Source organism: Miniopterus schreibersii (genome assembly GCF_964146895.1).
Source record: "Miniopterus schreibersii genome assembly, chromosome: 18".
Taxonomy (NCBI): Eukaryota; Metazoa; Chordata; class Mammalia; order Chiroptera; family Miniopteridae; genus Miniopterus; species Miniopterus schreibersii.
This window is the reverse complement of record NC_138121.1, coordinates 13,815,793-13,842,073: the sequence shown is the minus strand read 5'-3', so window position 1 is coordinate 13,842,073 and position 26,281 is coordinate 13,815,793. Positions and strand designations below refer to the sequence as shown.

General features: G+C 48.2%; 1 protein-coding gene across 7 annotated transcripts in view; it reads left to right on the top strand.

Moving 5' to 3' along the window:
* The window catches only part of TK2 (thymidine kinase 2), a 62,086-nt gene extending 36,496 nt beyond the window's left edge, over nt 1–25,590 (top strand). Inside the window, exons 1-11 of one of the 7 annotated variants that reach the window (XM_081119196.1) lie at nt 2,087–2,305; nt 3,178–3,209; nt 6,667–6,741; nt 7,373–7,426; nt 9,777–9,866; nt 11,818–11,891; nt 17,766–17,854; nt 18,459–18,538; nt 20,714–20,794; nt 21,198–21,264; nt 21,906–25,590. In XM_081119196.1, coding sequence (XP_080975322.1) covers nt 2,191–2,305; nt 3,178–3,209; nt 6,667–6,741; nt 7,373–7,426; nt 9,777–9,866; nt 11,818–11,891; nt 17,766–17,854; nt 18,459–18,538; nt 20,714–20,794; nt 21,198–21,263 — 756 coding nt within the window. In that variant the 5' untranslated portion in view covers nt 2,087–2,190 and the 3' untranslated portion in view covers nt 21,264; nt 21,906–25,590. Of the gene's footprint in view, nt 1–2,086; nt 2,321–2,385; nt 2,534–2,675; nt 3,066–3,177; nt 3,210–6,666; nt 6,742–7,372; nt 7,427–9,776; nt 9,867–11,817; nt 11,892–17,765; nt 17,855–18,458; nt 18,539–20,713; nt 20,795–21,197; nt 21,265–21,905 lie in introns of those variants that run through there. The other 6 variants (XM_081119195.1, XM_081119194.1, XM_081119193.1 and 3 more) reach the window with 6 other exon arrangements.
* The last annotated feature ends 691 nt before the right edge of the window (nt 25,591–26,281 follow it).

The following is a 26,281-nucleotide window of genomic DNA, read 5'->3' as shown; positions in this document are numbered from 1 at the left end:
AATTCTATCTTGGATAATTTGGCCATCACCCTCCTCCATTCAGACCTCTTTGGATCCTCCGCATCTCAGCTTCAGTACGTTTCATTCCGTTAAATCCGATCAGCAGGTGCCTCCAACATCCTCATGTCAAATCACTCACAAAAATTTTTGAACTTTACCTTGAAATTTGTTTATGGAGGACACAGACTTGCCCTGTGCTAGATCTGTGGCAGGTATTTCAGGAAGCACCATGTGGGCTTGCAGCTTTCTAGTAACAGATGTAGAGGCTGAGTGAACCCTTTCACAAATGTCTTCCTTTTCTCTGTCTACCAGGTGACTTCTAGCCTCTTGCACTCCTGGGAGGGGTGGGAAACTCCTCCACCCAAGGCACTGGAGTGGGTGCTCACACTAAGTCACTGCTCCTTACTGCAACAGCTTAGGTTGCAGGGCCTGGGCTTCATCTACCTCACATCTGGGCTGATTTTTTGCTACCTGACTCTGGATGGGTTTTATAGGTTTCCCTGCCCCCTAGTCCAATGTTGGTTGTGTCTTTGTTAAAAGATAAACTGAGGCATATTAAAAAATTTAAGAAATTTTTTGAGCAAAAATCGATTTGAATTGGACAGCATCCAGTCTAGCAGATAGAAAGGAGCTTGGAAGAGCTGTACAAAATGGAAGGCTTTATTGGCAGAAGGGAGCAGGGACAAGGAAGTTATACTAGGCAAAAAAAGGTGCTGGTTATTGCAATGCTACTTTCCTTTAGGGGATGGCAGATTCCATTTCTGGGAGAGCTGGAATTATAATTACGCTATGTCTTGGTTTGGTGATGTGGGCTTAGCATAAGCAACTCTGTTTTGGGCCTGTTGTCTTGCTTTCAAGTCCTCTGCCATTTTAAAAATCAGTTTGTTTATTTTTTTGAAAGTAAGTTGTATAAATTTTTTGGATATTAACCTCTTACCGTATATGTGATTTGCAAATATCTTCTCCCATCCCATAGGTTGCTTTTCATTTTGTTAATGCTTTCCTTCACTGTGCAAAAGCATTTGAGTCTGATGTAATCCCATTTGTTTATTTTTGCTTTTGTTGCCCTTATCTGACGAGACTGGTCCAAGAAAATATTTCCAAGACAGATGTCAGTGAGGTTACTGCCTATATTTTCTTCAAGGCGTTCTATGGTTTCAGGTCTTACATTCAAGTCTTTAATCCATTTTGAATTTATTTTCGTATATGGTGTAAGATAGTGGTCCAGTGTCATTCTTTTGCATGTAGCTGTTCCATTTTCCTAATACCATTTATTGAAGAGATTGTCTTTCTCCCATTTTATATTCTTGCCTTCTTTGTCATAGATTAATTGACCATATATGCCTGGGTTTATTTCTGGGCACTCTATTCTGTTCCATTGATCTGTGTGTCTGTTTTCATGCCAGGACCAGCCTGTTTTGATTCCTATAGCTTTGTAGTATAGTGTGAAATCAGGGAGCTTTGTTCTTTCTCAAGATTGCTTTGGCTATTCAGAGTCTTTTGTAGTTCCATACAAATTTTAGGATTCTTTGTTGTCTTTTTTTGTTTTATTTTAAATGCCTTCCTGAAGCATCTGGTGCATTTAAAATCCAGAGTTTTGATATGTCAAAGTTCAGAGGAGAGAATGCAGGCTGTGAAACAGGATAGATGGGCTTGAATTCCACCTCCACTGCATAATGAATGCTTCTGATCATTTAAACAAGTTGCCTAAGTTTTTGAGGATCAGCTCAGCTCGGAGAATGGAAGTGACAGTATTCACTTGTAGGGTTCTTGGGAAGAATAAATGACACGGTGAGTATGTGCCACGTGCCTCGCTAGAACAGATGCTCCATTAAGTAATCTCCCATAAGTATTAACCAATCAGTCGCTGGTATTATTGGCCATCCATCCTCCAGTCTTGCCACGTCATGGGTTCATTCTGCCAGCGTCCCGTTAGTGGGACGATTTCCTGCCTGCAAACTGCGAACCCCTCGCTCGAAAGTATTTTCACTCTCGGAGATAGGGTGGAAAGCGACGGGGTCTCTTTAAGAGAACCGGCTGGGGGCGGGGGGGCGGGGCTAAAGGTCACCTGGCGCCCTGCCGAGGCGGGCGCGCGGAATGCACGCGGCGCGTTGACGCAGGCCAGCCGCTCGCCGCGCAGGAAGGCAGGGCGGACCAGCTGGATCCGTCCGCGCGCCCGCCCGCCCGCCCATGCTCCTGCGGCCGCTGCGGACCTGGGCCGCCCGGGCGCTGCGGCAGGAGGGTCTCGGGAGCTCCGCCTGCGGGCCGGGGAGACGGGGGGCGCAGCGCCGGGCCTGGCCTCGGGGTAACGCGTCTCCGGGTACCACCTTGCTGGCGTCCGGCTGCGGCCCACGCCTTAGCGTTCAGCCTTGCCCGCCCCACTCCCGTCCCTTGGCTCCTTTCTGAACCCAAAACTCCTCGGAGGCGCGGGGGTTTACTCCTGATGGCTGCGGGAAGGGGCAGGGACGGCCACTGGCACGCACCCCAGACGGGCGGGTGGAGCCTATGGGCGTGGGCTCCCATCCAAATCCTGGTCCGATTTTTTTTGGCCTCGGGGGAGATGGAAGCTGGGAGCTGCAGATAAACAGCCCCCAGCGAGTGGTGGGTGGTTTAGGCTCGGGCGCCCTTCCTCTCCCACAGGTAGTGGAGACCCTCCCTGTCAGAAACAGGAACCACTGTTAACAGCCAGGGTCTTGGGCAGTTGGGTGGCACCTCAGACTCACCTGTGAGGTGAGCGGGCCCAGGCCTCTGCCCTGGGCCTAGAGGAGAAACCTGAGACCTGGGCCCGAAACCCATGACCGCTGCCAACTGTTACCTCTGCGCTGCGGGTGGAGGCCACTCTGCCTTTTCACTCGCTTGACACCAACTTGTGAGCATATAGATAGGAAATGTGTGGAAAATGGAAAGTATGAAATACTAAGTGAAAAAGCCGAGCACAGCCGGGGCCCAGACATGCCAACAGGACCCAGGTAGCAGTGGCAGTGTCACACAAGGTAGACAGCTGTAGGGGGTCTGCCTCTATCCACCCATGGAGGGTCCCAGGTGTCATTGGAAAACATTCTCAGGTCAGGGAGCAAGCATAAAAATTACTGTTTTTGTGGTGGGTTAGCAAATTAGGACAATGAATAGTGAATCATTTAAAACTGAGTTTAAATATTGATTTCCTTTCTTCTGTAGATAAAGGAAATGAGAAAGAGAAAAAGTCAGTGGTAAGTCCCTCTTTTATACGTAATTTTTTTTTGAGGAGGGGAGGGAAAGAATATACACACAGTGAAAAACAGAAATACCAGAGGATCTCCAGGGATAGGGAGAGGTGTGTCTTCCTGCCTGGGCCTCAGACTCCCTCCCCAGAGGCCATGGGATATCATGTGATGGATGATTACTCATCATTCAGAGTCATGTTTTCGAAAAATATTTAATAACTTGGAAAAGCACTCATTATGCAAGAGATGAAAAAAACAAAAGGATAAAAATATATGAAGTGTGATTCAAATGAAATAGTATATAAACTTTATAGGGGAAAAGCCTAGGAAATAAATATTGCAGACTGTTGCAGAAATTGTCTGTCTGGGTACGGGAAAATTAGGGAGTGTTAACATTGAATCTGAATGAGAGGGAGAGAGAATTTGGGGGGTGAGGAGTTTTCTCTTAGGTATTTGAATGTTAAACAGCGTTCCTTTTTTTTTTAAAAAAACTTAAAACCCACCGCTTTACTGAGTTTAATTTACATACCCCCAAATTCACTCATTTTAAATGTACAATTCAGTGAATTTTAGTAAATTTACAGAGTTGTACAACATCGCCACAGTCTAATCTTAGAACATTTCTATCACTAGGGAAAGAAACCTGCCCATTTGTAGTCACTCCCCCAGCCTCAGGCAACCACTAATCTACTTCCTGTCTATGGATTTGCTTTGCTGAACATTTCCTATAAAATGGAATTGTATAGCATTTGGGTTTTTTTGGATCTAGTTTCTTTCACTTAGCAGATTTTTGAGGCCCATCCACACTAGCATGCATCAGCATATAGCATGCCAAATAGTATTTCATTGTGTGGATGCACCACACTTTATCTGTTTACCAGTTGTTGGACATTTAGGCAAGTTTCCTTTTTACTACATATTTCTCAGGGTCTTTAATAGGTCTTTGGAGCCTGAGCCTGTTTGCCTCTGGAAAGCGTGGTTCTGATTAGACATCTGAATTGCGGTTCTCTCTGGAATTATGAGTGATTTTTATTTTCTTCTTTTAGTTCTCAGTATTTCCTACTGTGAGAATGCTTGTCTTCTATTTTCAGGAAAGATCAAATATTGCTATTTAAAAGTAAGGCTAGGTAGTGCATCGCAGAGTTAATTATAATCACAGGAAGTTGGAATCAAGGCCCACGAGAAAAGTGGAGATAAACTTCGGCACATCGCAGAGAGGTGGATCAGGCTGGCCACGTTCTCCCATAACATGGTGAACATCTTTTCCTGGACTCACCTGTTACTTTCCTCCCATCCTCTCACTCATTGTGTGTTCGGTGGGTGCTGGGACTGACTGCTGAGTCCACAGGGCTTGGCACATAATAGGCCTTCAGTGAGCAGTTGAAAGACTCTCAAACACGAGAAACGTGCTGAAATGTAATAATGTTTATCTCTCGGTAGTGGATTATAGACGGTATTTTCTACTTTATGAATTTTTTCTGTTGTTTTCTTCAGTGGGTGTGCTCTCCTCTTACAATATTTTTAGATACTACTTTTAAGAAAAATTAAAGTCTTATTTGCTTGGCTCCTCTCTCTTCCCTCCGCGACAGGAACTTTGTGGGATTCTTCACGCCTTGCCTGCTCTACTGGGAAAACCAGTTATTAATCCAAGGCCTTAGATTTACCAACTCTTAGGATTTCATGGTGGGAGTTGAACAAGTATTTTTGGAAGAAGTTCTCATCTGAACAATATGTCCCTTGTAGTGAGCAAGAAAGAAACAAAGTCTGTGCAGAATGATGTTTGCTTGAGCTCTTTTTAAATATTTAGGAAGAGGAAACGTGGTTTCCTTTAAAGAATAGCAATGGAAAATCAAATTCACTAGTGCCCTAATGGGATCTCCCTTTTGCGCACTCCCTTGGCTTCATTTTATAGTTTCGAGTTCCAAAGGAGAGAGCTGGCAGGGAGCTGGGATTGGAGGTTGGCCTGGCGTCTGTGGGAAGTGTGATTATCCAGCTCTCCTGGATACCTGTCAGGATCAAGGCAGGAGGAAACCTACACAGACAACTGACAGAGTTTATAGGAGGTGGGGCAATTTGTTACCCCATGTTTTATGTAGGGTATGACTGAGTCTCCAATGAGGTCACGAGAAGGGATCTGCCAGGCCAGAGTGTGAGTTTCAGCTCTTTTTCCTACTAGGCCTGGTACCTTGGGCAAGTCACCTAAGTGGCCCACATTTCTCTAGGTACCTCCAGCCTGAGTGTAAAGGTCACCGTGCAGCAGAATGGGTCCTCTGCTGACTGTGTGTACCCCAGGGATGTCTAATAAATGTTCTCAAGGGCCAGTTTGTCTTATGTGGAACTGCCCATTTCCTCTGTGATCTGCTGGAACCAAAGCCACCAGCATTGTCCAGCTGAGCAGGATCTTGTGAGAATTGCTGGGCAGCAGGCTTGAGCGCCCCAGCCTGGATTCTAATTCTGAGGGTCTGGGTACTCTTCTGGTGCTTCCGAAGCAGGGGTCTGTGGACCAGCAGTGCTTGTCCTTTCTGCATGTTGGGATTACCTGGATCGCTTTACAAGGTACTGAGGCCTGAGTCCCATCTGAGGGATTGTGCTGGAATTGCTCTGGGCTTTGGCTTCCTTGTATCCATTTTTAAAAGCTCCCAGGTGATTCTAGCATATATTCAAGATGGAAAATGATTGCCTTGAGTGCTTTTTTTCCCCTTCAATGAGGTGCTTGAAAGGAAGTCCTTGGTTTTTGGCATACATAGACCCTGGGTAGCTGGCTGTGCCCCCCCCTCCTCCAGTGCTGTGACACCTCTCTCCCCCAGTGCAGTTAGTGTGAGCAGAGTGTAGGTTTAAGCTGTCCTTCCTGCTTCATTCCCTTTTTCAAGCCTCAATTTCTTCTGTGAAAATGTTAGGACCCACTTCTCAGGGTCTGGTGAGGTTCATTACGTTAATGGTGTATGTTACGAATCTTAGGTGCTCAACCAAGTCCTTCTCTCCTGTCCTAACACCTTCCAGTCCATGACTGAGCACATTTTCCTGCACAAAGCTGTGAGTTAGGTTCTAGATAATATATGCATGCTTTCCAATCTCAAAGCCATTAGAGGTTAAGCAGAAAGGACCCTTAGGCCTAAAATCTAATAGTCTGAAGGGTTGAGCTAGGGAAGGGCAGAGCTAGGGTAGCCAAGGGAAAGCTATATATGGTCTATAGGGATTGGTGAAAGGGCAGGTCTGTCCTGGTGGGAATGCTCTGGTGGCCACCAGCCTTGGACCTAAAGCCTGCCACTGAAGGGGAGGGTCAGTTTGTTTATTACTAACAGTGGGACTTTGGGGGTTTCCCTTGGAGGGATTTTTTGTGTACACATTGAAATCTTGGATTGGCCAATTATGCTGTTTACCTGAGCCCCTCTCTAGAAATTCTTCCCTGACATTCCCCCAGGTGCTTGATTTCTGGTTCTAACATGCACTTGTCTTTTGCCAGATCTGTGTTGAGGGCAATATTGCTAGTGGGAAGACCACATGCCTGGATTTCTTCTCCAGCACAACAGAAATCGAGGTATGGTCTCCACAGCAAGTTGGAAGGAACCTACAGATGCTTGACAGAGTAATTTATAGGGGGTGTGGACCAGCCCTGTCCGGTAGAAATATAATGTGAGCCACAATGCAAGCCAGAGAGGAAGGGATATTTGAACTGGATTTTGAAGGATGTATAGTTTTCCATGTAATGAGAGTTGATATGAAATGAGGTGAGGTAGGCATACTGGGCAGAAGGAATAGCATGAGCGAAGGCACAGAAGTGTAAAAGGTTAGGGGAGGTTACTGTTCATTGCTTTCCTTTGGTCTCTTGTGACCTCTGGTACCTTCTCACATGCACTTTAAGGTCCCCAGATGGACTTGGGTACTCTGAAAATCTTAGCCCCAAGAACACCATTTAAATCCTTTCTAGCACACACCTGCACAACAGTTTAGGGAGTATACTAAAGAAACAGGACTCTTAGCTGTCATTGTGCCCAGTGCAGAGATCAGAGGGAGGAAATGGAGGCAGAGCAAGTGTCCAGGGTCACAAGAGAGTTCCCAAGCGGGGAAGCTGGGTTTCAAGTCATAGCCTGAAGTGCCTGAAGTAGCTTCGCTCTTGGCTTCTCTCACCTCCCTGCCCAGCAGCTCTTTGATGTTTTCTTTCCCTGCAGGTGTTACCTGAGCCTGTATCCAAGTGGAGAAATATCCGTGGCCATAATCCTCTGGTGAGTGTGTTGTTTCCTGTGTGATCTGCCAGCTTCCTCTTCAGTGCCTGGGAATGGTGGTGCTGGTGCCTGAGCCTGCCTCATGCTCTGGGATTTTTCTTGCTCTTAGCTGGGTTGGAGGAGAAGCAGGAGGAAACAAATGGAAAGTGGCAGCATGCAGGTGTTCTGAGGTTAAGGATCTTGGAGGCTTGGCTCAACATGCACAGCGCCCAGGGAACTCCTGTCAGTGATCCCAGACTATCTCAAGTAGTCAGCCTTGGTTTCTGGGGGAGGGGGGCCCTGTCTCCTGCTGCTCATTCCACCCCCACCCTCTCCTAGAAAGAAACCCGTTAGAACCCATGTGTCTTCAGGCCTATCCCCCTAGGACCTATCATCTCTAAGTAACCAGTTTCCTTGGTAAACCTCTGATTTGGATTTGCACTTGGCAATATCCAGGGGCTGCCTCTTCCTCACCCTGAAGCTACCTGTCTGCTTTCCCAAGGGTGGACCTAGCAAGCAGGGACTACAATGTGCTTGTGCCCCTTTTACTCCTTCCCCATTCAGAAGGCTCTGCTTTGGCTGCTCGAAAGAGAAGGGTGGAGTCTTGGTCCTGTAAGAGGGAGCTTAAGAAAGGGCTGCTGGTCTGGGAACCTGCCCAGTGATGTAGGAATGATGTTTCATTTTTCAGGTGAGGAAACGGCAGCTGAAATAAGTTGCCCAAGGTCACATGCTGGTAAATGATCTAGGTTTGAACCTTGGACTAGGGGGAGCCTCTACTGTCCATTTCTAGCAACACAGTTGGGATCTCCTTGTGTGATTCCTTGGACTCTTGACTTCCACTAGGGGCAGGTACTGTCTAATTTGGCTCACTGTTTTTTGCTAGAACAGCACACTGCCGAGCACTTAGTAGGTGCTTGTTTAGTCATTCATTTAACCGATAATTGTTGCCGGCTCCTGGTCTTCTTGCCCTGATTTTCCAGTGTGGGGAGGCAGAAGACAATGACATGTATGATATGGTGTGTAGTGATTGGAGCTATGAAGACATCTAAAGCAGGTAAAAGGATATAATTTAAATAAGGCAGAAACTCTTGGAGTTTTTGAATAAAGAATCCCAGAGACATGAAGAAGACGGAATGCCAGTCTTTCTCTTTGGGCATAACAGAAAAGCCTCAGAAACATCCTCACTCTGTAGGAAACTGGGAGGAGCCAGGGCTGGATTATTAAGTAAGACAACTAGAGTTACAGTTGTTAGGAGTTAGATTTTACATTTCACAGGACACAGTCCCAGTCTCAGAAGTGTAAGTATCCTTGGTACAAAGAGTATTTCCAATGACAGTTTTATAATAAAAAATATCATACAATTAGATGTTTTTATACATTTCTACTCAGGACAGAAAACCAGGATTGGTAGTTCTGTGAAAAGTCTCAGTCCATCACTATCTGAATTGGCTCTCTGATGCAGAAGGGTGTTTGTTTCTGCAACTGTCAGACAAGAGGGAGTGTTTCTCTCAACCTTTCTGAGGTTTTCTTTTCTACAGTTAGGAGACTGTGGTTTTCAGTGCAGAGATGGAGTTTCATTAGTTAGCACCAAGAAAAAAAATTAGTATGTGGAAGAGAGCAGAGTAAGATTATTAGCAAGTGGAATATGGAGCATTAAGTGTTTTGTAGGTACAGGCAGTCAAGTGATGGAATGGGGCTTCTATTTTACACATTATAGCTAGGGAAGGAGTCTCTGATCAGGTGACATTTGAGTAGAGACCTAAACAAAGTGTGGGAGTGAGCCATGCACATAGCTGGAGGAAGAGCATTCAGACAGAGGGCATAGCAGATGCAAAAGCCCTGAGGTGGAATTGTGCTCGGGCATTTGGGGGCACTAAGGAGGCTCATGTGGTTGGAAGTTCACTGAGCCAGAGGAAGAATGGTAGGAGATGAGAGAAGATGGAAGTGATCGTCTAGGGCTCTGTGGGCCTTGGTAGGGGCTTTGGATTTCATTCGGAAGGCAGTGGGAAGTCACTGGAAGGTACTAAGCAGGGGAGTGACAAGAACTGATTTAGGTGTTACAGGCTCACTTTGGCTGCTGGATAGAGAATAGACTTCAGAGGCTCGGTGAACATTTATTTAATGACTGAATGAATGCTCCCTGAGGACTTTGTATAGGCTCCTTTTACTGCTGTTACTGGGCTGTCCTGTAAGTAATCCAGTGTCTGTCTTTGTCTACTCCATTCTGAGGGCCCCTGTGACCATGCTGGGTTTATGTCTGGCCCCATTTCAGCCCACATAGGTTTTCTGAGATGGCTGTCAGGGACCAAAATGACCAGAGTCCTATAGATAGAGCACTTTGAGGTCAATTGCTACGTTCTCTCTTCTGCAGGGTCTGATGTACTGTGATGCCGTTCGATGGGGCCTCACGTTGCAGACATATGTGCAGCTCACCATGCTGGAGCAGCACACTCGTCCTCAGGTACCTTTCGGATGCTTGGTTTCAGCCTTTGTACTGTTTTCTTCAATGAGGGGTATATGATTGCCAGGAAGGGAACCATCACAAGGAGGCCTCGTTGGGCCTTCAGCCGCGGCTCTGCCTTCTCTGTTGTGGGCCAAGGTCTCTGTTCCTGCAGCTCTCTGAGGACCCCCACCCACAAGCCTCAGCTAGTCAAGATGTTGCTATGATACCGCTATGAGCCTGAGTCTTCATGACCTGACCCATGACTGGGCTCAACACCATTGAACTCAGTCCTCCTCAAAGTGTGTTCCCTGGACCAGGAGCAGAAGCAGTACCTGGGAACTTGTTAGAAATGCACATTTTCTGGCCCCATCCTGGTCCTGCTGAATCAGAAATTCTGGAGATGAGGCCCAGCAATCTGTGTTTTATCAAGCTCTCCAGGTGATTTTAATGCATGCTTTGTTTGTTCGCATGTTTGAGAATCACTCTCTAACCTTCACAAGGTCTGGCTTTTGGTTTATATTCTTGAGAGAAAGAACCTTATTGGCTGAGCTTGGGTCAGGTGTCCGGCCCTGGACCAATCAGGTGCTGGTAATATCTTGGCCCACAAAGAGGCTGCTTGGGCCCCTTCCATCACGGGATGTGAATAGGGGCAGAGTCTCTTAGAAGAAAGGCTGGCTGAGGAGATCCTCATTGGCACCTGTGGTTCAAAACTGCAAACACAACCTAAGAGTTACGTTGACACAGCCATTTGGCTGGGTGGTTTGATCAAGGGTTGGGTACTTAGAACTATAGCTATCATTCTTCTACAGATGTGTGTCTTAAAGAGGGAAAGATATGAACAGAGCCATATGAATTTCTATTCCCCCTCTCCCCCCCCAGTGTCTGTCTAAATGATACAGGTTAGAGGATCTGAGGTTGGCACTTTTTTCTTCTGTTCACTTACTTTTCCTGAGCGGCAGTCACTTGCAAACCTGAATTGTATCTTTTATATCTGAATGTAATGGGACATACCATGAAGGATGCCGAGAAAGAAAGATGGACAGACTTGGAAAGATAAACAGAAAGAGAGATTGGTGGCTGGGGAGCTAGCAAAAGATGGGCAGTGGAAAGTGATATCAAAGTAAGGAAAGGATAGAAAAATAGAAGGGAGGAGATGGACAGATAGAGGCACAGGGAAGGGGAGTCAGGAAATTTGTGGGTTATGCTTTTGAATCTGCCCCTGATTTGCTGGTCCAAGGCCTATGGGTGCTGTGGGTGCATGGGCTCTACGCTGAGTGAGGGCAGTGTTTGCCCACTTGGTGTCAAGACCAAGGGCCCCTCCTACTTCCCATTGGGACACTGGACAAAGGGAAAGGTCATCTGTGGAGGGTGTGAGCACCCTGCCACAGAGGGTTGATGTCAGTGTCATTCTCCTTCCTCCTGGGCACAGTCCTTCCCAGTTTCCAAAGGGCTGCAGTGATCTCCAAACAGCCCTGTGAGAAGGTGACGAAGTTGGCAGGTCTCTCGTCCTTGTGGGGTTCCAGAAAGCCAGACCCTGCGGCACTGATGGCATAGTCCCCATAATGTCACCTGAACCTCAGCCCTTTCTGGGCTCTTCCTTAGGCATTCAGATCTCTCTGCTTAAGTAAAGGCACCCTACTTAGGTCCGTAGTAATCACCAGACTGCACTTGACACTGCTTTGCTGGACAGCACTTGGCAGTGTTTCTAGTACTTCCCCAAACCCACAATGCATGTAAGGCTTACCGCTGCTGTGAAAGAGGCTGCTGCTGATGGGCCCTCAGCCCCAGCATTGCTGTGCTGGCCACTGAGCTTCTGTGTGTGGGGTGGAACCAGGCTGAACCTCGTGTTAGCTTCTCAATTCTTGTATTCAGCATAGATCATAGTCAGGGGGAGCGCAGGCATTCTTCAAGCCTTCCTGACCTCCTTCTCTTTGCTTGAGTTAGTGAATAACTTTTTGTTTTCTTTCAGATATTACCTGTACGGTTGATGGAGCGGTCGATTCACAGCGCAAGATACATTTTTGTAGAAAACCTGTATAGAAGGTACCATAGTTTGCACAATTGATATTTTATTAGTTTGTTCAAATGAAATTGGAACTTTTTTATCCAGATGACAGATACTGAGTACTTACTATGTTGTATAGTTATCTATTATCACAGTAATGCCGTGTAACAAACAACCACAAAACCTCAGTGGCAGACAGCTTTCTGCACTGATTGCTCAGTCATGTAGGGTGGTCAGCCAGGTGGCTCTGCTAACCTTGGCTGGGCTCTATGATATACCTGGGGGTCGGCTGGTCTAGGATGGCCCTGGCAGGGGTGATGAGGTGACTCATCTCTCTTTTCTCTTGCCTATCTCTCATTCTCGTTCTGGGGCCAGCAAGCTAGCCTGGGCATTCATTCACTTCTCATGGTGATGGCAGAAGGCAGCAGCACCAGCAGAAATGCAAATTGCTTTTTCATTCTCAGCTTCATATTTGCTAACATCCCATTGGCCAAAACTGGTCACACACCCGACCCAGTTTAAGAGGTGGGAAGGCCCTTGTGTGTTACGTGGCAAAGAGGGAGGAAATGGGGAAGTAAAGATTTGGAGCGACTAGGCCAATCAGCCTAGCACAGTATGCATATTTATGGTTTTTCCTCCAAACTGTCTTTTGCCCTCATGGGAGCAGACCCTGTCATATTGACATACTTGGAGAGGACTTCTGGTGGCCCACAGTGCTCTGGAGGCCTCAAAGGTGTGGGGCCCTCCATTCCTCTGCTCAGTTAACTGCTCACTTTTAGGGTCTTGGGGAAATGGGCTGCAGGCTGGGGCCTGAAGCTCCAATTTCTTCCGTGCCCCTCCCTTCTTCGCAGCTGTGTGCCTGGTCCCCTTCTCCTTGCCAGCCCCCACATTACTGCTTTTTCCTGTTTTGAGCTTTGGGGTGCTCCTGCCAGTCCCTTGCAGAGCTGGTCCTGGTACCTGCCTCCCACTCTGTACATGCTGGCTCCTTCTCATTTACAGCTGTCATCCTAAATGTCACCTCTCCTGACCCTCCCTAACCACCTGTCTAGAGAGCTCCAGCCTCTTGTTACTCTTAGTTACAACTATCTGTTGGTTTTCTTTGTAGTATTTAAGATAACCTCTAATTAGGTTGAACCATATGAAATTGTTACTATTTGACCAGTTTTTACCTGCAAAAGTTGCAGTTTCATGTGCTTTAATTTAGTGTGTGTCTATTTGTTTGTCTATTGCATGACCCCCCAGAACTGGCCCGTAAACCCCTTGAGGACAGGGGTCACATATGGTTTACTTGTCAAGCTGGGACCCAGCATTGAGCTGGCACCTGGTTGATACTTGTTAACTACTGTCTTACTGGGTGATGAGACCTGTGGCTGTTCTTTGGTCTCCAGTCCTACTTGTTCCCCAGACTCAGGGCCCAGCTCTTTCATACCCTTTCCTCTGAGGGGGCCACAGAAAGGCTTCTCCCCTGGGTCCTGAGCTGCCATGGAGCGTGCATTTGAGCCTGTGTGGCCCTAGGACAAGAGGCTCTGCCCTGACCCACTCAGAGCATTAGACTCATGCTCTTGGGTCAGGGACAGCAACCAGGGCAAGTCCTGACTGTAGCTTTGTTCTCTGACCTCAGAACTCTCTGTGGGCTCTGCCCTCCCAACAGGCAACTCCTGATGCTGGTGTCCCACCCTCTCCCAGCTGCCTAGGTGTCCAGTGAGGCTGAGCTGTGTGTCCACTGCTCAAGTTCCACAACCCTCATTCTATCTGCTCTGTGCTCATTAGTGCCTCCACCAGAGAGGGGACAGGCAGAAGAGAGAAAAGAAGAGAGCCAGCGAACCCTTTGGTGCTTGTTTACTGCTTGGTGCTTATTTACTGCTTGATGGAAGAGTGGCCTGAGGAGCAGACCCTGGGCAGTGGGTGGGAGTCCCTGTGACCCTCATGTAGCTGGGCTGTCTCTGTCTTCTAGTCACAGTCAGCTTGGCAGGGTCTTTGTGTCAGCTCATGGCTCTTTTTGGAGAGGGTGATCTGGAGTGGAATGACCAGAGGTCCCAGGGAGAGAGTGGAGTGTAGAATTGGGTGGACCTGGTTCTCCTCCTGGCTCCAGGGTGTGTTTGCACAACCAGCTCTCACAAAGAGCCCTTCTTGTCTCCAGTTCCTGTCGTCTGTCTCTGCAGGAGAGCCTTTGGTACAGTTGCCTGGTTTAGGTCCTGTGACCTTTATATAGGTCCTTGATCTTCATGAAATTTGCCAGTTAACCGTCCTCCCCCGACCCCATAGGCTTCCCAGTTCCTGGTCAATTTCCCTAGGAACCCCTTGTCTTTGCCTGTCCCAGGGTCAGTTTTAGCTGATGTCCTTGGGCTTTGGTCACTCACACCCATAGTCCTTCATTATGACACTTCGAATGATGGTTCTGCATTTCCTGATCTAAGTGGCTCTGGTCCGGGTCCCTGGTCCAGATCACATGGCCTTGCCCTGGGCTGTTTTGTGGGTAGAGTAGGGAAAGGCTGTAGCTTTTAATCTTGTTGAACTGTTTTCCTGCCCTGGTCATTTCATTCGTATTTATTCTTCCCCCTGGCCTCCCAGAAAGCCTGGCATTTGTGATTAGGATTTCCATGGGACAATGAACCAGGGAAGAAATGTACAGTGTCTCGTTTCTGTTCTTGGAATCTAATGCTTTTACGTTCATACAGCCCCAGAGGGCATGGATTCCCCTGAAGACCTTGTTGGAGCCTTGAGACCCAGTTCTGGTATCATTTGATGAAGCCAGATGCTATTGGTCAGCGTGTGGGCTCTGGTGCTCTGGAGGCTACTGGGAGCACTGTGAACCGTGGTGGGCCAGACCACCCACTACGTTGGTTTCAGGGAGATGGAAGGAGGTTGTGCTCCTCAAGCCCTTTCACTGCAATCCTCCCAAGGGCGGAGGAAAGATCACACAGGCTGCCGACTCCCCACTTGTCCTCCCAGCCCCTGTGGCCCGAAGCAGGCTGCTAGCAAACTGGAAATTTCCTGGAAATATCCTCTTTTATGTTAGAAAGTCATTGGATTTTGCATTCTAGTCCACAACATACTTTTCTGTTTGTATCTGTAACAAACATCATGCTTAGCATGTGGCTTGGAGCACCCCCTCCTTTAGCCATATACTCCAGAATCCTCAAGCTCAGGAGGCAGAGAACCAAGAGGAGGGGCACTGAGGAGCACCTTCTCAGTGCAGGTGGTTCACTTGTGAACTGGACCAGCTTACCCGTATTCCCTGGAAATTGAGGCATTTACTCAAGTGGTTGAGGGGCAGAGCAGGGACCCGAGCTACATTATTGTCTTGTTCTTCACGTGTCCTTCCCCTGTGAACCCTCCAGATGGCCCTGAGGTAGGCACTGTTTACCCTGTTTGGCAGATCAGAAATTGAGCTGGAATTGGAAAGCCAGTGCTCCTTCCTGATTGGGCAGGACCCTGGCTGGGGGAGCTGTCCTGTACTTGCTGTGTGGGGCAGTGGTGATGAGGGGAGTAGGAAGAGAAATCTAGATTTCTCTCATTAATAAGACCAGAGGTGTCAGGCCTATTGGAGCCCCCAAAATGCTGGGTCAGGGGAGCCAGGCCTCTCCCTCTTTCTACCCAGGCCTTACAGTGGGCATCTCCCACAGATCACTGTGCCTCGGTTTAATGTGCAGGTGCTGCTTTGCCGAATCCAGGGTGGGGCAAGAGCCTAGGTGGCCACCATCTTGCTGGTTGGGAATCACACTCGGAGGGGCAGGGCCTCAGAAGCCAGCAGCCAGGTGGCCTTCAAGGCGCCCTTGTCCCAACGTCTGGCCCTTTCCCTCTGGAGTTCTGTCCCTGTGGCTTCCTTGGGGTATCCCTTGGGGCTTTGGGGCCTGAAAGCAAGAGCCCAACCCTGCATGTTGTCTTTGGGCCAGGTGGTGAAAGTTATTCACGGAGCAGAAAGACGCAGCTAAAGAGGTCATGCAGGCAATTGTGTGGCCCCAGCCCTGTGGGCTGAGTAATTGAACGCAAAGGTTTTACAAGATTGCCTGGGTGGCTTGTTCTAAGTGTAGAAATCCAGAAATTGAGTGGGCCCAGCTGTGAAAACAGCACACTGACTCACCTGGGGTTGGTGAGGGGCATTAAGACTCTGAGTTTAGAATAACAGGCAGGTCCTCCTACTGCCCCGATTGGCCCTGGGGCTTGGAATCTTCCCCAGCTGTAGTTCTGATGGGGGACTCATGGCCTGGGTCTTGAGCCTGAGAGCTGTGGCTTTTCTTGAGCTGAGGCCATGAGACACTGGGCGTGATCCAGAACAGCCCCTCAGTTGACAAACCAGGGAGGGCGAGTGATGCAACTAAGAGCCTGTGGGTTTCAGGGCCATGGAGAGCCGTCTTGAATCCCTGCTCAGAGTTGGGCTTCTCTGGGCCTCAGTTTTCCTCATCTATGAATTGGGACTAAAGTTGATCTTACACAGTCTTGTGAAAGTAGAAGAAAATAATGTATACAAGATGGCTGGCATTGGTGTGTGAAATTCTGTTCTACCTTGTGCTGTGTAAACCCGGGGCTCTCTGGGCTTCAGGGCAAAAGTGGCAGCAAATGGTGCCAAACAAAAAGCAAGCAGGGTTTATGGGGACCCAAGACTTCAATTTTGCCATCCTGCTATCAGGGGAAAGCTCCATGGAATCCCCTCCGTTCACTGTCGGTGAGTTGGGCCTTTGGATTTTCTGTAGAGAGGCACTGTCCTCTGTGTATTCTGTGGAAAGAAAAGCAGTGGCCTGTGGGGGGTGCTGGGCATGCCACTGTCAAGGCAGATACAGGAGGAGCTGGGCAGAGTTCCCAGGAGGAAAACCACAAAAATGGATGAAACAGCACATGCTGCCTGACATCCTCAGAATCGTGGAAGCCAGGTTTTTGTTTCCTTACTTAGCCCAGCCCAGGTACATGCTGCCCACAACTTGGGCATATCCACTCCCCTTGGAGTCAGTCTCACCAAACTCAGTTCTGAGTGGATCTGAGATGGGTGGAGGGGCCATCAGCTGTTAGCAGGTTTGTTTCTTGCAGCTGTGGCCGTTCCTCTTTCTTTTCTGTTTGTTTCCTCCCGCACAGAGGAAATCCACAGGAGCCAGGTAGCCTCCAGGTCTCTCTTTCCACTCTTGGCTCTTTCTTCCTTCCCCTTTCCTTCTTCCCTTCTTTCCTTTCTTTTTTAGTTAACACTTTAAATATGTAGCAGTCTCCCTCTGCCCCCCACTCTTGATTTGAGAATTAATATGTTGTTAAGTTTTGGAATATACAGAAAGGTATAAAGAAAATGAAAGTCTTCCATAGTCTTTCAGGTCAGAGAAAAGCAGTTAACATTTTGGTGTTTTTCTTTTTAATCTTTTTTCAAAGTGCTTGAAACTCTGGGCGGGTCATACTATATGCACAGTTTTGTATCCTGCTGTTTGCATTGACTTATGTGCATTTGCATGTCATTAAGTATTACTTTACAGTGTCATCTTCCAGTTATTGCGTGGTTTTCTGTTATATAGATGTACCAAGGTTTAGTTTTTTCATTATTTTAAACAGTGTTCCATGGACATTCATGATTATTTCCACAAAATAAATTTCTAGAGGTGAAATTGGTTTGCCAAGCCACCTCCTAACCTGAGTGCTTTCCCTGTTCTCGGGATGGGCGTCAGAGCCCCTTTCTCTGCTTGGAGTTCGAATCCCAAATGAGTTCTCCCATTGAGCAGTGCTGTGACACTTGCTGTGTTGCACCATCACCCATCACCAGGCCGCGGAAGGCCCAGAGGTGTTTAAGGTCCTCGTCATCACCACATGTCTATGAATCAGACTGTGGTGCCCTTGGCAGTGCCCTTTCAACAAAAGCCATCCCGTCACTTTAGGGGAATGGCACATCCCAGAAACTTCCTGATGGGTAAACAGAGCCTTTACACCTCTCATTGCAGCGGGAAGATGCCTGAAGTAGACTACGTGGTCCTGTCGGAGTGGTTTGACTGGATTGTGAGGAACATTGACGTGTCCGTGGATTTGATAGGTGAGATGGCCCATCCTGACCTTCCTCCTGTGCCTCCCGCCCCTGGGCTCAGTGAGAATGAACTTATCCAGGTATCCAACCAGCCAGCAGGGGTGGTGGGCGGGGCCCTTACCATGGGTGGTTCTTTCTCCATATCAATTCAGCTTTTCCCCAAGGGCAGACAGAATTGGGGGGCTCCTGGTCCCTCCTGGAGGAGCACGCTGGCCTTTGTTCCTCAAGTTGTTCTCCCTGGTCCACTGTGACTTGATGGATTTTTCTAATTTGTAAGAGAGGGAGGAGGTGACAAAACTTAGACATTAATTGAGACCCACTGGGTGTCTGGAGCCTTATTCAGCCTCACAACGACCCCATGGGACTCTTGACATGGAAAGGGAACAGAAGTCAGGATGAGGGCCAAGGTGACTGTCAGATCACACAGCTGGTCAGTGGTTGAGTTGTGAGCTGACCCTGGTCTTTGTCTCTTGTTCAGAGATGCTGACAGATGTTCCTCTCCATGCCTTGCTCACATGCCTTCCTTCCTTCTCTCCTTGGCTTTCACTTCCGGGCCATGAACAGTCATTACAGCCTATATATATATATATATATTTTTTTTTTAAAATTTCAGTTTATCTCCGGACCACTCCTGAGACCTGTTATCAGAGGTTAAAGATGAGATGCAGAGAAGAGGAGAAGGTCATTCCATTAGTAAGAGCCCCCTTTAACCTGGTTGGAGATGAACTGGAAGCCCCTGTCATCCCAGCCTGGCCCCACCTTCTGGGAGATCAGGGTGCTGTTGTCACAAAGAGAGAAACAGGAACTGAGCATATCAGAGGGTGGACTCTGGCTTCCTCTGTGGCTGGAGACCCCCTGCCATGTCCAGATCAGCCTCACTTCCTGTGTCCCAGACCCCACTGTTAGCACCTTCCTCCATCCCTGCCCAGGCATCACCAGGGCTTGTCCCATCCACCTCCTGAAGATAGCTTGCCTCCGTGCCCTCTGGACCCATTCTAGAATGTGCCCTCTTGCTCGTTGCTGCATCCCTGGTGCTTAGTGCAGTGCCCAGCTCGGAGTGACACTCACTGGTGTTTGCTTACTGCTTCACCCTTCTGGGCCTGGCTCAAGGCCATATTGACTCTAGCTGGGATTGTTGTAACAGGCTCGGACTGCTCTCCTGGCCCTGGTCCCTCACTCCCATCTGCCTCTGAAACCCAGCCTCCACACTGCTGCTTGGGTGAGGTTTCCAATACAGAACACCACTCATGCAGTTTCCCAGCCCCAAACCCTTCAGTGCCTCATCATGGTCTAGGATGAAGTCCCTATTTTTAGCGTGCCCACACGAGATCCTGCATGATGGCTTTATCTCCTTCCACTCTGTCTTTTACACTCTGGCCATAAAGAACTAGTTGTGGTTCTACACACTCATTCACACACATACACACCATGGAGTTATACAAATGTGCTTTTGCATAGTGGTTTCTTTTGCCTTCCAAGCTGAGCTCAGATGTCACCTCCTCCAGGAAGCCTTCCATGATCTTCCCTCAGTTGTGCTCCCCCAGCCCCTGGGCTTGCTATGATCACAGCCCTTAGGACCAGCATATTGAACCTAGTTGTTTGCGCGTTTGTTCCCCATCCCTCAGGAAATTGTGAGCTTTTTAAGATTAAATCTTATTCCCTCTGTATCCTCAGCATGTGTCCCAGGGCCTGGCACCTAGGAGTTTCTCAGTTAATACTGAACTGAATACCCCATGTGAGAAGCTATCACTGGAAGTACACAAACACAAGGCTGGGCAAGTGGTTACTAGGATGTCGTAGGGGTCTGAGCTCAGGATGGGCTGGACTGGGGACCCTGAGGCCTCTCCAGCTCCTGAAACCTGGCCAGCCTTATTTACCTGGGCACCAGCAAGGTAGAGTCCAACAATGAAGGCCCAGAACAGGAGTGATTGGAGAAAGGACACAGTGGAGCAGGGGTGGACCATGCTGTGATGGAGCAGAGCTGCTCTGTGTGATGAACATCTCTTTAGACCCAGATGTTCTAAAGAAATGCCAAGTCTGGAGTCCCCCCAAATCATTATCCAAGCCATTGTCTTAATTGTTTTGACAAGGCCTGCAGGCCACATTTGTCTTGCTGCTAAGGGAGAACCCAGTGGATGAAAAGAGGCAGTGCTGCTCACCCAAGAGCTGCTGGCTGGGGGTAAATTGCCACTTGAGGACAAGGTGTTGGTGGGTGGCCAAGAGCACCTGGGCCTGCATGTGGGAGCGTGTGCCGTTCAGTTCTTCCTGGTGTGAAGGCACAGGGGACTTAGGGACGTGTCTGGGCCTCTTCACCTGTGGGTTCCACTTCATTGGGCTTTTTGAAGTTGTCCTTTATGGTCTAGACTAGAGGATCCATAGGTTACAAGTTGTCTGGTGGGGTGGAAGCAGTGGGAGTGGGGCTCCTAGACCAGGGAGGGTCTCATTCTTCTTGGTGGGAGGGAAAGGTTCAGGCTGCCCAGGGCTGGGATACCTGGCTGTGGCATGGCCATGGATACCCCTCCCCAAAAGGAACTGGTGGCCCTACTGCTTAAAAAAAAAAAAAAAAGGCAGTAAATGAGAGAAATGAGAGAAGCTGGCGGGAGGGTGCATCTGAAGCCCCGGCAGAGTGCACCGGAGGACTGGATGGGGCTGGGCTGACTGTGGTGATGCCTGGGCTGGCTGTTGGAATGAGCAGCTGCATTTATCACTGTTCCCCTGAGAAAGGTTGGTTGTCGTGGGGGGGGGGGGGAGCTTCTTTGTTCAAGCCCCTGCCCCATGGTCATTGACCTTCACCCTGGCTGCCCGAGACCCTGGGTGGGAGAGGTGTGCTTGCTCCCCTCCGTGTTTAACGTATGTGTTTCCTGGCAGGAATACCTGGATGCTATTCACAACCTCTATGAGGAATGGCTCATCAAAGGGAACCTTTTCCCTGTAGTGGCTCCTGTTCTGGTAAGTCCTGATGGGGCAGGAGACTTTTCTAGAAGGAAGAGTGACCCAGGGAATGTCAGCACTCTGCAGCCTGGGGAAGGGCCGAGTCCTGCAGAGTTTGAGAATACAGAAGGAAGCAGGGAGGGTGCAAAGGTCTCTTTCTCTCTCACAGTCCACATTCTGGACTGAGTCTCAGAGTGACTTGGGTAGACCCAAGAGAAGGGATTTGTCTCAGTGTCATTGCACCAGTGAACCACAGTAGCATCTCACCCAGCATCATCGAGGGAATGTTCTAGATGGCTGAAGCTTCTAGACTTGGGTTTTGGTTTTAGCCATTTGGGATGGTGGTCTTTCTGATGCAATAGTTCCTTCTTCAGTGGGTGGCAGGCTCAGAGCCTCATTGCACCTTTTCTTGGTGACTCAGGGCATCCGAAGGAACATCATTTGCTGTTCTGGGCTGTCACACAGTGATGCCTTTAGGAGGTTCTGAGGTGTGTCGGACTGTTTTCCCCAGATCACTAACATCTCTGAGTTCCTGCTTTTGCTTTTCATGGTAGCCCTTCTTTCTCCTGCTGACACTTGCCATTTCTAACTCTGGGTGTGTCTGCCCCATCCGCGATCCCTTGCTTCTCTGTCCTCTTTTTTGATTTGCTGCTGCTGCATCTCTTCAGGCAGGCACATGGGTACCTAAGACTGTTAGGAATGTGTATACAGCATGGGACCTGAGGGCGGGCTGTGCACAGACTTTTATAAGTGGCCGTGGGGATATCTGTTTGGGCTGCTCAAACACTTCTACTTTGGCTCTTCCAGGCAGTGAGGTTGCTGGAAAGTGAGATATTACTATTGAGGATTTTGAAAGAAGTACAGTATAATTTTCCCCTCATTATAGAAAATTAGATGGTGTGAAATGATGAGAAGAAAATCATTTATGAGCTCGCTGCAGGGGCAACTCTAGTGGATTCTTAAGTGCAAATGTAGCTGAGAATGTAGATTGACCTAGAACTGGGCGCTGTTTGGCTTTAACCTTCCTCTCCCTGCCTCCTCCCGCCTACCTGCAACTCTCTCTTCATTTTTGAAGAGAGGGTGATGTTGAAGTCAAGTGCAGGCTTATGACTGTATGTTTAATTTCCAGGTGATTGAGGCTGACCAGAACATGCAGAAAATGTTAGAACTCTTTGAATGGAACCGGGACCGAATATTAACTCCAGGGAATCAGAAACATGGTCCATAGGACAGGAAAGCTCATGCCAGAAAAATGCCTGCTGCTGCCAGCTTAACTATTAGGAGTGATGTGGGAAATCTCCTCTTGGGAGGGCTTTGTATCTGGCCAGATTTATTTTCCTAATGGTCTTTCTCCTTCGCCAGTGTCTTTATCCTGGGTTTCTGGCCCTAGAGGATAAATGACAAATGAGACCAGTGGGTTTGTCATGCCCTTTAACGTTTGCAGCCTTGCATTCCCCCTGGCACCTCTCGTGGTGGTCGCCCATTGTTTGGTCCCTCTAATTAAGCCCTGAGGAACGGCCAGCTGACATCAAGGTGGATTCATGGTCTCTAACCCCTCAGACCACACGGGAGGGTGAGGTAGTGGTTTTACATCTCAGGGTCTGAAGTGGAAGCTCAGAGAGGCCAAGGGACTCCCCAGGGTCACACAGCCAGGGTGTTGGCAACACCCAGACTTTTGGCAATTCCAAAAATGTTCTCCTGCCCCAGGCTGCCTCATCCTGAGAGCCCTGTCTTCCCCGGCTGGAGTGCTCACATCTGTGTGGAGAGAGGCAGCAGTGCATGGGGCAGATGTCATCATTTCCTCATGATTTTAGCAGTTCTCAGGACAACAGTCACTTCTAGACTTTCACAAAATTGTGGTGTGTTTGGCCTGAGATCAGTATCTAGTGGTTTCTCAACAAAAGCCACTGTGGCGTTTACCCCTTGTCATCCGGGCAGCTGGGCTCCCATCCTTAGAAAAATTAGGCGTTGGCTCCCAAATGGTGCGTGGTCTCCTGGTGATGAAGGTCCTGCTTGAGCTGCTGCCAGTTCCACAGCAGAAAAATGGCTTTTGGCCCCTGGCTGGTTTGCCCAGTGCCGAGCAGGGGCAAGGGGCTACCAGCCCTGGCTTCCGAGGCTCTCTAAATCCAGAGAGGCCTTTTGTGTGGAGCTTTGCCCTCGGAATTAGTTTGTGCCCGGGGCAGAGATGCAAGTGGCACAAGGCTTTATGAAATGTTTTTCGATCCAAGGGGACACCTTCAGCCATAAAGCATGAAACCATCTTTATTGGTTCAGAAAAATCTCAGCTTTGCTTAGCTGTAACAGTGCATTGAAGGCATAGCCGTTTCTTGAGTCAAGCTGGAAGCAAGAAGAAGGAAGAGTATTCTCTTCGGGACAGTCTGGATGAGGAAGTCGGGGCTTGCAAGCAAAGGCTCTCTGAGCTCTGGTGGAGGGGAGCACAGAGCGTCAAGAACAATGGCTGCAGACATGGGGGAGGGGCAGTTGTAAACTTTGGGGAAACAGGCCTTGGCCCCTCCCCACACTGAGAAACGGTTGGTGTAAAGGAAGGTTGGGAGTCCTTGTCTCAGCCTCTGTGAGTACGGCACCTGTATATACGGGAGTTCTCTGCCGCTAAAGAGGTGCCCAGAGGGAGGGCTGAGGGGGCAAGCACTCTGGCTCCTGGCCCTTCCTGTCTGGGCTGAATCTTGGGCTGTGGGCAGGATGATTGACTGGAAACCTGGAGGAGGCAGGAACCTCTGCTGCCAGGACTCTTGACGTGCAGGGGCCATCTTTGGGAATTTGTAAATGATTGGTCCACTGTTTTCCCCACAGCTCAATTCAAGCATTTGTTCTGGGGGAAATCTGATTTTTTAAAAAAAGTCTTGCTCTGTGGTGGCCAATAATTCCTTCACCTAAAAGCTGATGTTAATTTTGGGGCGCTTCCTATGCCAGCGATTTTAGCTCCCTGCAGCAGCCTATTGCCAGTAAGTTAATGTATTCTTATTTTTTAAGTGCCATATTTCCTAACCTGGGATGCACGGGTCCAGAAGAGCTGGCTGTGCTCCCACCTGGCACCATAGAGAGGATGCTGTGTGTATCCATGGTGGCCAGGACTGGTCACAAAAATCTCCCACCCAGAGATGTCCCATGAAACGGCTAGAGCCCAGCTTGCATGAGGGTTACTTTCCCCATGCGGCAGGGGTCACAGAGCAGCTGCGAGCCAGGGCAAGAAGCAAGCAGATATGGGGACCAGTTCTTAGAGCAGAGGGAAGCACTCCCCAGGGACTCAAAGGGATGGCTAGGAGGAGCCTGGCAGGGACTGGCATTTTGATGCTGGTGTCGCTCAGCTCTGAGGTGGGCTTCTGTAGTGCATAAAGTCAGTATACCCCAGAGCTGCCTCCGCTGCTTTGACTCTTACTAATTTAAAAAAACATTGAAGCTTGACTAATGTCGCTCAGCCGTTGAGCATTGACTTATGATCTGGGAGATCGGGGTTCGATTCCTGGTCCCGGCACGTGCCCAGGTTGTGGGCTTGATTCCCAGTAGGGGGTGTGCAGGAGGCGGCCCATCAATGACTCTCTCAACATTGATGTTTCTGTCTCTCCCTCTCCCTTCTTCTCTCTGAAATCAATAAAGACATATCTTTTAAAATATAAGAATTTTAAAAAACACACAAAAAACCCATACTGAATAGCATATACATTTTCTTTTAGTCAACATCTTTAGTGAAATAATTCCAGTTTACATTTAAGCCTTTTAATTTACATGTAAAATACCTGATTAGAACCATTTAGAAATATTTCATGTACCTGGTGATTAAAATAAAATTAGATAGAAGTATATATTGTTTTCTCATAAAAGGAGGAGGGTGGTCCAGGGCTGGTGTGGTGGCTCTGATGCCATCGGGGTTCATCTGTTCCCAGTCAGACTTCCTGCCTGGTGGATTCCTTCCTCCAGGAGCCTCACTGTCCAAGATGGTTCCCGAGCTCCTACTCTGGCAAATGTTGGCCATCAGGACATACTGCTCCCCATTCACACTTTGATTCAAATGTAGGTGACCTTTGAAAGGGACAACTAAGATAAGCTGGAAGGTTCTAATAGGACTTTGCTAGAGGCCTTGGAGGGGGGGAAAGGCAAGATGGGAGTTGTTGTCCACAGGCCGGACCACAGATCTGGCTTCTGCACTGTGGTGTCCTGGGCCCCGCCTCCTCCTCCCTCTGCCCCCACATCCCACCTTCCAGGGGCAATAAAAGATGAATAAAATGGCTAAATAAAAATTTTAAAATTTGTATGACGAAAAACACCATAAAAACAAAAGTCATTCGACAGACTTGAAGAATAAACAATGTATATCATAGACAAAAGGCCAGTATCACTAAATATCCATGAAGATTATTTAAAAAATGAAAGACAATAAAAAATCCAATAGAGAAATGAGAAAAAGATGTGAACAATTTACAAAAAAAGTTATAAAAATGGCCCTTAAACATGAAAAATACGCAAATTCACTCAATTAGAGAAATGCAAATACTATGGTCTGAATGATTGTGTCTCCCCCTTCCCCGAATTCATATGATAAAACCCTGATGCACAAGGTGATAGGAGGGAGATTTTTTGGGAGGTGATTAGTCATGAGGGTGGAACCCTTGTGACTGGGATTAGTACTCTTTTAAAAGACCTCACAAAGCCTTGACCACCATGTGAGGACACATCGAGAAGTCGGCAGACTGCAGCCTGGAAAAGGGTCTTCGCCAGAACCTGACCATGCTGGCACCACGATCTCAGATTTCTAGCCTCCAAGACTGTGAGAAATAAATTTCTATTGTTTATAAGCTACCCAGTGTGTGGTATTTTGTTATAGCAGCTCAGACAGGCTAAGGCAGCAAATTAAAACTGAGATACCATTTCTCACCTACCAGCCTGGCAAAAACAACAAATCCACCCAAAAAACCCAATGACCAGAAAAACCGCACTTCGTTGATGAGAGGCCGTGGGGAAACAAGCAGTCTGTTAAATTGCTGTGGGGGGTGGTGGTGGTGCAAATTTGTACAGCCCACCTGGAAAGAAATTTGATAATATCTAACAAACAGCACATGTACTTGCATTATGATCCGGCAATCCCACTTCTAGGATCTAATACCTATATACTTCCTACAGTATGAAAATATATATGCACAAGGTTATTTATTGCAGCATTGCTTGTAAATGCAAAATACTGGAAGCAACCTAAAACCCCATATGTAAGTGCGGTTAAAGGAACGCTGGTACATCTACACAATGGAGTAGAACACAGCTGTAAAAAAGAACGAGGACAATCTCTGAACAGATACAATGCGATTTCCAGGAAACACTATTAAGTGGGGGAAAATCTATGTCCAAATGAGCATCTGTAGTATCTTTCCCTTTATATAAGAAAGAAGAGACGTAAGAAAATACACAGATGCAAAGGAAGTGCTGGAGGCTAACCCAGAAACTAAAGAGAAGGGCTGGGAGAGGCTGGAAAGAAGGGAAGACTGGGTTGCAGGG